This window comes from Phacochoerus africanus, chromosome 1, assembly GCF_016906955.1.
Source record: "Phacochoerus africanus isolate WHEZ1 chromosome 1, ROS_Pafr_v1, whole genome shotgun sequence".
Classification (NCBI taxonomy): domain Eukaryota; kingdom Metazoa; phylum Chordata; class Mammalia; order Artiodactyla; family Suidae; genus Phacochoerus; species Phacochoerus africanus.
The window spans coordinates 153,959,814-153,969,380 of record NC_062544.1 but is presented as its reverse complement, the minus strand read 5'-3'; the positions used below and the strand labels follow the sequence as shown (position 1 = coordinate 153,969,380).

The window sequence follows — 9,567 nt, the reverse complement described above, 5'->3', positions numbered from 1 at the left end:
CCTCTGCGTGTCACAGGCACAGAAAAAATATAAAATAAAATGTTTGGCATAATGTTCAACAAAGATGAGCTATTATTAGTATTCAAACATCAATGACTGCAGATTAATGTCAATATTCACAATATTTATGTTCTCTTAGTATATAAAGTATATTGCTATTGACTTATGCTCTCCTAAAATATCTACTCCTAAATTAACTGTTAGAATCTTTTAGTAAATATATTTTTATGACAAAGTGTTGCTTTTGAGAAACTAAAACCCTAGTTAAGTGTTAAAATACTTACATGCGTCCATTACTCCATAATCTTTAAGTTGAGAGATGATAAACCTGAGGGAAATTTTGAATTAGCAATTTATGATAGGAATAAGTCTCCATTCCAGCTCTTCTCACACATCAGCTGGGGAATTGGTTCTTGCTTTCAAAGGAAACTTGGAGATTTGGACATGTCCTTATTTTTTAAGAAGTATCTGTGTGTATTTTACATGTTTATATTTTCTTGTAGTTTGTGATCACATTAGAAGACCTCTATGCTGAGATCAGTGTTACTTATCTCCTCTCAAACTCACTCTTTACATTTCTCTCCTCCTAAAAATATCAGTTAATGTCACACAAATTAAACTATTTAACAGCCCGATCCGTTCTTGAATATTGTGTGGAAAATAAATGAGATGCTTTCTGTGTCTGGAAATTTAAATGTGACTAAAATATTTACGAAGGGATTTAGGGATGATCAGATATGTCAATGCAGCAACCTGTGTGAGGAACAGGAAATGTGAGGCAAAGTCTGTGTTTACTACTGCTGCTAAATCTGTCTTAGAAATAAAGATACACTTGGCGTTCCCGTCGTGGCTCAGTGGTTAATCAATCTGACTAGCATCCGTGAGGACGCAGGTTCGATCCCTGGCCTTGCTCAGTGGGTTAAGGATCTGGCATTTCCCTGAGCTGTGGTGTGGGTCAAAGATGCGGCTTGGAACTGGCGTTGCTGCGGCTATGGTGTAGACCGGCAGCTACAGCTCTGATTTGACCCCTAGCCTGGGAGTCTCCATATGCCATGGGTGCAGCCCTAAAAAAAGCAAAAAAGCAAAAGGAAAAGAAAGGTATACAAGGTCTTCAAAGGGAAAAGTTAAATTAGAACAAATATATCTCATTAACAAAGCAGTCAGTTCCCTTTATTTTTAAAATTTTATGTACACATATGAATGATCTGTATAATGTACATTCAATATAGAAAGCTTTATATATTTGATAATGTATAGAACATTTCACAATTACACCAATCTCTTCATAACATCTTGACATCCGGTTTTTAATTGTTTGCACAAGCTCCTTTTTCGTTCAATTTGGTAAAGCCAGTTATACATACCGATGTTTACTGTGAGCTCTCAGAAGGTTAATGATTGAGGAGAGGATACCAGTGAACAGGTGCAGGGACAGAACCTAATAATGTTCGACGATGGGAGGACAGCCACGCAGACTCGATGCAGGAGAGGGAAATGCCCTTCTTCGGGGTAAGTGACTGAGAGTTCCCAGATTCTGTAGACTGCAGTTCAACCCCACAGTCACGCTAATTCAAAAAAACATTATAAAAACTAGGAAGAAAGTTTTGTCTTTTTGATTCACAGTCTTGTAAACAGATATAAAGGAACAAAATGTGCTTACATACATCAAGAAAAAAAATTCTTGTGTACCCACTTAAGGTTGATCCACAGAGTGCTTTCTTAGAATGTGATACAATTAGAATCACTGACTTTTTCCCCAAATAAAAATATATTTATAGAAAAAGGAATAACACTGTCATGAAACCAGGAGAAAGGCAGTTAAGAGTTTTCTTCAACGTATCAGCTGGAGGAATGTGAACTGGGCACTGGCCTTTCAGCGTTTATTGTCTCTCACAAGTTTCAAGTCTGATAGCCAAGGTCGCCTGCCTCGTGGTCTACAGGAGGCGGCAGGTTAGACATGACTGAGGAGGACGTCCCTGCAGTAAGGTAGCCAGCAACTCCAGGTCCTGTAAGAGACAAAGGAAAACACACACCTTCTAAAGAGCAGAGTCATGTGAGAACCCGGACCTTTATAAAAATGTCAGAACCAGATCAAACACCCCATTGCAAGGAATTGATAATCTGTTAGGATCATCTAAATGTATAAACCTTAAACAGCTACACAGCACCATTTTCATGGTTTGCCTTTAATATATGACAAAGTTAAAAATCACTTCAAAGTGTGTGCTGGACAGCAACACTGGTGTGGAAAGATGGAAAGATCTTCCCTTCCCACATGTGGGGAGTCACAAATCTTTCAAAAAAACAAAACAAAACAAAACAAAAAACAAACAAACACACACAAAAACCTGGGCGCTGAAGGACACAGCTAATGTCAAATGAGAAAAAAAATGGGAACAGAGGAAAGAAACTCTGTACTTGGGTCAGCCCAGTCAAAGTCATACTCGATGAAATTCCCAACAAAAACACTTTAATCCATATTCAAATTAACCCAATTGCATCTGGTGCAAAGAAATGCTATGATAACAAGTTATACCAAATGAACAAAGGTTGCTATACCAAGGTCTCTTAGAAAGAAAAGGCAAGCTCTGGACATCAGTCACAGGTTAAAATAAGAATACCATGGAAAACGTCTCAATATTTTAGTTTTATATGTCTTCTTTGATTCTAACAGTCTGCAGTACACAAAAATGCCATTATCATGATGTATCTGATGAGCATATAAAGGTTTTAGCCCTCTAGTTTGTCTTAAATATTGCAGAGACATTTAAGTTCACCTCAGAATCACTGCACAACTGTACAGAGAGACACTGTACTGTAGCATAATACTGCATACTGAGCAATACTTTTTAGCTGAAATCATAGGAAACAAGGCAAACTGCTAAGGCACATTGAAGGGTTAGGACTAGAAAGGCAGTGGAAGCGGCATGCATTTAGCAAAATGTTTCTCTACCTGCTTCATTGAGCTACACAGAAGTTAGCAAGCTGCCTGGCAGAGCGGTTCTAAAGCCCGCTCCTGAGGTGAAGGGGGCTGCTGCCAGTTAGAAGGGAAGGAGAGACACCTGAGGGGAAAAAAGAAATATAAGCAGCAAGGGAAGTTGTAAGGAAGTGCAAACAGCAGAGCAGTTTGATGAAGGCTAAGGTATAACAAGGACTGAAGTAGGACAAAAGGGACACAACTCAGAATCATCTTGTTTTTCACCTCGTGGGCATTTGTACTCAGGACATAAGCAGACGCTGTGCATGTAGCATGTGGCAGAGACCACCCAGTGCTTTCGCTGCCACATACCACCCAGAGCATCCAGGCACTCAGAACTTTGAAAATAGAAAACTTAGAAAAAAAGATTTTCCCTCTCATAAGGCCCAGTGAGCCTGCATCTTTCAAACCCTGCATTCCACCAATCAGGACACCAGGCCTTCCAGAGACTGCTCAGGAAAGAGACCACCAGGCAGGTGGCTCAAAGCTACAGTGCCACTGCGACAGCACTTCCCAAGGAATAAACCCCTAAATGCTCCACACTGGTAATGGTTTCTGAGCACTTCTGATTTGGTCTCAACTTGGTTCACATCAAATGAATAGATTATGAGACCAAATCATGAATGCTATACACAAAAAAGGACTAAGGCTGTGGTTCTCCAACTATGTGCTGAGGCACCCTGGAGCATATTCGCAGGGGACACCACTGGATATTTTAATTTTGAGAGATACAATGACATCTGCTGGATACCATACAAACAACTACTCTCAAGCTGTTTGAATGTAACTACCTAAGTAGATGAAGAAAACAAAAGCACTAAGATATTAAGGCACTGTGGACTGATAAAGTTTGGGAACCTCTGGGCTAATATCTAAATTGTGAATGAGGAGGCCTAGAAGGATTATCAAGAAGAGACCAAATTCTAGGCCCACCATTTGCCTCTTTAGGAAAAACAAACCAATTCCTTACATTTCTCTAAATGAAGTCTGAGATGCTCTCTCCCTCACACCCCTGGCCTCTTCCTTGAGGACACGTCTGGTTTCTATAGGCTGGAAGCTACAGTCCACTCGTTAGGATGGGACTGGGAAGTGTGTTCTCCAGAAAAAGGTGGGAGGAAAGAGTAGAAGCTGCCAGAAATAGGGCACAAGGCACAATGTGTAAGGCTGCTGGACTTAAGAGGGATGAGGAAAGATGGAAATGAACAAAACCCCCACAGAATGGAACTGGCTGCCATGATGGAGTAGTGGAAGGAGGATGGGCTTTGGTGAAAATGAACATGGGTCTCTCAGGGGGTGGGATGGGGAGGGCGCCCTGTCTTAGCAGCAATGTCCCATAATAAACTAACACTGACCTTAGGGAATCTTCCCTAACATGACTCCCATTGGGTAGTCTTGGACACATGTAAAAAGAAAAAAGAAAAAAGTAATAGAAACCAGCTCTGAAAACTATTGGACTGGTCTGAGGCCCAAGAAATGTACCCTCTCTCCCTTTGATGAACTTTAAGAAGCCAAGTTAACTATTCCACATGTCTCTAATGAAATAAATATTTCATACAAAGTTCTTTACCTCCAACAACTCTAGCTCCTAAAAGCATCTTTGCCTTGGCTTGCTTCTCTTCCTTTCCCTGTTGTTCCTTCTTTCTCTATTGATTTGCTAGGTAAGGTAACTTGAGGATTTTCACTGCTGAAATTATTTGTATAGGGCCTTGAGTTTGTCAGCACAAAGCCCTTCTAGAACCTGATTAGTGGCTAAGTAACTCACAGCCCTGACAACAAGCAGTTTATCTACACCATGGGTAAAATCCCACTGAGGCACTGTTAGATGAACATTTATCATAAAACGAAACATGCCATGCTTAGAGAGCCAGTCTCATCTCAATTTATCATCAATGACTAATCCTGCCTAGGACATTTTTATTTTGACCTCAAATCCTGAACATATGACTGAGTGACAGTTGCTCAGCAGCCAGGAAGGTGAAAATCATAAATGTAATTATGGTTATTCCCATCTTATTTTGAAATAGTCATTAATTTTCCTTTATCTCTCCCCATCTCCGGAACAAAATCCACTTACTTGCCAACATCATTCAAAAGTATCACAAGTAACAGAAGAGGAGCCAGTGATCAAGTGTGTTCTCACAATGACTTACTTCATTTGCAAACTGATTAGAGTGGGCTGAGAACAATTTGACTCAAGATTGAAGGCAGGGTGGGGTAAATTTAAAATTCCAATTCAACACAACATGGCACACATTCCATGGAGTACCACATAATGGGATTTTATCATTATTAGAAGTACTTGCCCCTTTTATCAAACACATGACAATACATCAACAGAAATGCTCAGACACACACAAAAAATATTTGGCAACCCAAGCAATAATACACATCAGTTAAACTCGAAGGACTTTCACAACTCGAGAACATCCCAGATTGATGATGTGCTAAGAATTGGACAATTCTGGGGCCAAGACAGCTCCGAGCTAGTACAGATTGTCCCGTGTGGACTGACATGCTCACACGCTTCAGCAATGACCTTCAGAATGGCCACAGTGACAGCAAGCCCTTTCTAGGCTGGGATCGATACCACTTCCCCTTTGACAGCTTTATACAGAACTTGCTTTGAACTGAACCCAGGGAAGAAATTTATAAACCCCAGCCTTTTCTCTTCCCTAACCTTCATCTGCTATAGCTCAACCAGCTGTCTCTCACAACTCGTTCAGAAGCCACCCAAGGGATCCAAGTAAAAGGAAGGGCACAGGCAGAAACCTTTTCACTTCCTGTATTTCTTCTCCAGTTATTAAGGAGTCTGGGTGGGGCTGAGGACCAAAATGATTTCTAAAGGAAGTCTGGGTCTCTGAGGATAAATCCATCTCTCTTCTGTATTCTAACTACAGACCTTTTGACCCACAGCCTGTTAGTAAAAGTTAAGGATCATCTGTAGTCTTTTATTCCCTCCAGTCAAGTTAATGAATGGGAAGTACACACAAGAAGAAAAAGAATTAGAAGTGGCCTTCCTATAGGGATGGTTATAATATATATCTTCTTATTCCTCAAGGCCAAATTTTAAGTAAGTTTACTCTTAGGTAGACAAAATAAGGCACATTTTCCAATCATAACACTCTTACATACAAAGTAATGAATATAATGAATGCCACAAAAATGTGGTATGTGTAAACATTTTGGAAAAAGACTCTAAAAAGGTAAAGCTTTTGATATTTCTATAAGAACACACTCCTAGAAGTTCCCTGGTGGTCTAGTGCTTAGAATTTGTTGCTTTCACCACTGTGGTCTGGGTTCGATCCTTGGTCTGGGAACTGAGATCCCACATCAAGCCACAACATGCCTTCAAACACACTCTTACTTAGAAGCTACCGCTTTACTCAAAATTTGAGAGCTATGAAGGAGACTATGACCATATTCTAGGTATTTCTCTCCATCTAAATCATAGGGCAAGGGATGGGAAAGTGAGAAGGGAAACCTATGGAACTCTACTGGTTTTTTTTTTTTTTGGTCTTTTGTCTTTTTAGGACCACACCCACGGCATATGGAGGTTCCCAGGCTAGAGGTCTAATTGGAGCTGCAACTGCCAGCCTACATTACAGCCACAGCAACGCCAGATCCAAGCCACGTCTGCGACCTACACCACAGCTCACAGCAACACTGGATCCCCAACCCACTGAGCAAGGCCAGGGATCGAACCCACAAGCTCATGGTTCCTAGTCGGATTCGTTTCCACCGCACCACAATGGGAACTCCTGGAACTCTACTCTTCATGTACACACATGACTATCAGCCACAGCACCACATGCTCATAAATTATATAGGGCTCTGATGATAATATCAGGGAAGTCACAGTGGAAGAAAAAATAGTAATATCACAACAAAGTCTAAAATTAAAACCATGCAAAACTTTCACTGAAGTCCCCATTTTTGAATATACAAGATTTAGTTTTTGATTTTATAAACTTCTATACTAGCAATCAGAATTATTAAAATAATTATACTGGTAAGAGAAACACTGGGTAATAATTTTTTTCTCTCAATTAACCTACATCAACTCTGGTTAGAGGGGGATTGCAGGTTCAACTTTTTTTTTCTTTTTTTTTTTTATGGCCACGCCTGTGGCATATGGAAGTTCCTGGGCCAAGGGGTCAAACCAGAGCTGCAGCTGCTGGCCTACACCACAGCCATGATAACACTGGATCCGAGCAGCATCTGTGACCTATATCTCAGCTTGTGGCAACACTGGACCTTTAACTCACCTAGCAATCAAACCTGCATCCTCACAGATGGTATGTCGGGTTCTTAACCTGCTGAGCCACAACTGGAACTCCCACATTTTTTAATATACTATAATCCCAGGCAGACAGCAAGAACCACCTCATATTCTTAAGGTTAATTTCAAGCCGAAAACTTAATGCCAAAGACTCTCTTTCATTTTCAGCATTTAGCAACAGAAGCTGTGACTATATTTTTTAAAAACAAACCAATATGAAAGTGAGTACTCCAAAATTACCATGCAACTAGTGTGTCAAATGGACAAATGTCCAGAGCTTCTTAAATATACTATCTTTTGATCTCTAGGCAGTAAAACATCCTTTCCTTTATGGTAAATCACATATTTCCTCCCATGAGAGGATAATCCCTAAATATTTAGTAAAACTACAGATTAATCACTGGAAACTTGGAAGAAAAAATATTTCCCACGTGAGTATGCGTATTTGGAACTTCAACCTATGATTCTGACAGAAATGTAACAATACTATCATGTTTCTGATACTGGTATTTCTGAGTAGATATTTCTCTACTCTTTTTACATGCTGAAGATAAACACTTTAACACAGCTATGCTCCAAATATAACATATGACCATCAATTAAGGGTCAAAACTGAGCAGAGTCTGCCTTGCAATCAGCACACATTTGACACCACAGCAGTCTGCACGCTGTCCGGGCTAGAACCAGAGGTTCACTGTCTGTCCACAGAACCTCCAAGACAGGTAGCCCATAGCCTAGGACAACTTTCTAAATGCCATTTTTCAGTCCAGGCAGGTTAAAAGGAAGGTCCAAGTGGCTTCTGCCATCTGTCTTAGGGAAGAGAATTGGGTGTGGTTTACCTGTGAGGTATCCTGCTGTTTGTGACTCAGAAATAAACAAATCATGTTTCTGATCTTTGAAGGCACTCCAGACTGAAGAACGAGACAGGATTTCATTCACCTAGGGAAGTAAAGCAAACTCTTTGAACATAAACTAAGTGCTGAATGTTGTTAGATAAAATTAAAGAGAAAAAGCAAACTTCCAAGACAAAAGGAAGTCTTGGAAGCTGATGAAAGATCCAAAGACCCTTCATTCATCACTCTACATCAGACATCTCATTAAGACAGGCCACAAAAGTCCTTCAGTCAGTCTTCCCTCTAAACTTGGACTCTGCTATTTGAACTTACAACTTATTCATGTGTATGTAATTTGGGCTGGAAGATGTTCTTGTTATAGTAAAATGGCTGACAGTGTGGTTTCTGAAACTTAAAGCACTCTTTCACACCATGGATGTGACCTGCTAAGAAATTCACTAGGAGGGTTGTGATCAACACACTGGAGAAAATAAAACAGATTAACATAGAAAGCATCAGAGTATAACACGTAAAATGGGCAAAATTGTTCTGTGATATGTATAAATGAGTATAAATAAAGTGTGTAAATGAGTATAAATAAAGTGTGTAAATGTGTACTGGACTAAGAGGAAAGACATGTTTCTTTCTGTACACAGATAAAAAAAAGTTTAGGAGAGTCCAACATAGAGGATACTTTTCACATATTAAAGTTTAGATCAAATATTTATTGAACACTTCTTATGTGGGTTGCATAGTGGACATTCTCTGTCCCCAAAGTGACTATAATCTAGTAGGGGAAACAGTGCCGGGTAATTCAGTAGTGAGTATGAAAGTAGAGATATATGCAGGAACTGTTCAAGTCTAAGAGACTCTGCCCCAAGTGATTAGCTGTTAACGTGGTAAAGTTCCTATTTTGATAACTATCATACTTCTTTCCCCCCCTCAAGAGCGTAAGGTGGGTGTCAGCATTGCTTTGCTGATTTTCATCAACAGGAATCCTGAGGCAGATTGAGGGGAAGACAGCTGCTAGCACGTGGTACACAGTGGTGCCTTTGCTTACGTTCAGAACCCATAGGTAACTTTATATGACTGAAGCATGACATACTCTCTCTTTTCTTTACTATTACCTTAAATAGTTCAAATGATGATACTGCTAGAATGGACAATGGCATACAAAATGTTTCTTTAGTTGGAACATACAGTGGATTCACTAAAGGAAAGCTGCCAGTCAATTTAAACCTACAGAAGAACATTAGTAGGCAGAAACAGTCTAAACGTTTGTGAACAAATGATGGGTAAGCAAATTGTGACACATATATATACATACACAATGGAATATTACCCATCCTTAAAAAGGAATGAAGTGTTGAAACATGTTAAAACACTGATGAACCTCAAAAACATGCTAAGTTACAAAAGCCAGACACAAAAGGTCACATATCGTATGATTCCATTGATGTGAAATGTCCAGAAGAGGT

The 9,567-nt window shown here is 39.8% G+C and overlaps 1 protein-coding gene across 3 annotated transcripts in view; it reads right to left on the bottom strand.

Moving 5' to 3' along the window:
- Positions 1 to 1,143: 1,143 nt before the first annotated feature.
- The window catches only part of DNAJC13 (DnaJ heat shock protein family (Hsp40) member C13), a 141,869-nt gene continuing 133,445 nt past the window's right edge, over positions 1,144 to 9,567 (bottom strand). For all 3 annotated transcript variants that reach the window (XM_047782708.1, XM_047782714.1, XM_047782724.1), the window contains 2 exons: positions 8,096 to 8,195; positions 1,144 to 2,006 (listed from right to left, as the gene is read on the bottom strand). In XM_047782708.1, coding sequence (XP_047638664.1) covers positions 1,900 to 2,006; positions 8,096 to 8,195 — 207 coding nt within the window. In that variant the 3' untranslated portion in view covers positions 1,144 to 1,899. The remainder of the gene's footprint in view (positions 2,007 to 8,095; positions 8,196 to 9,567) is intronic.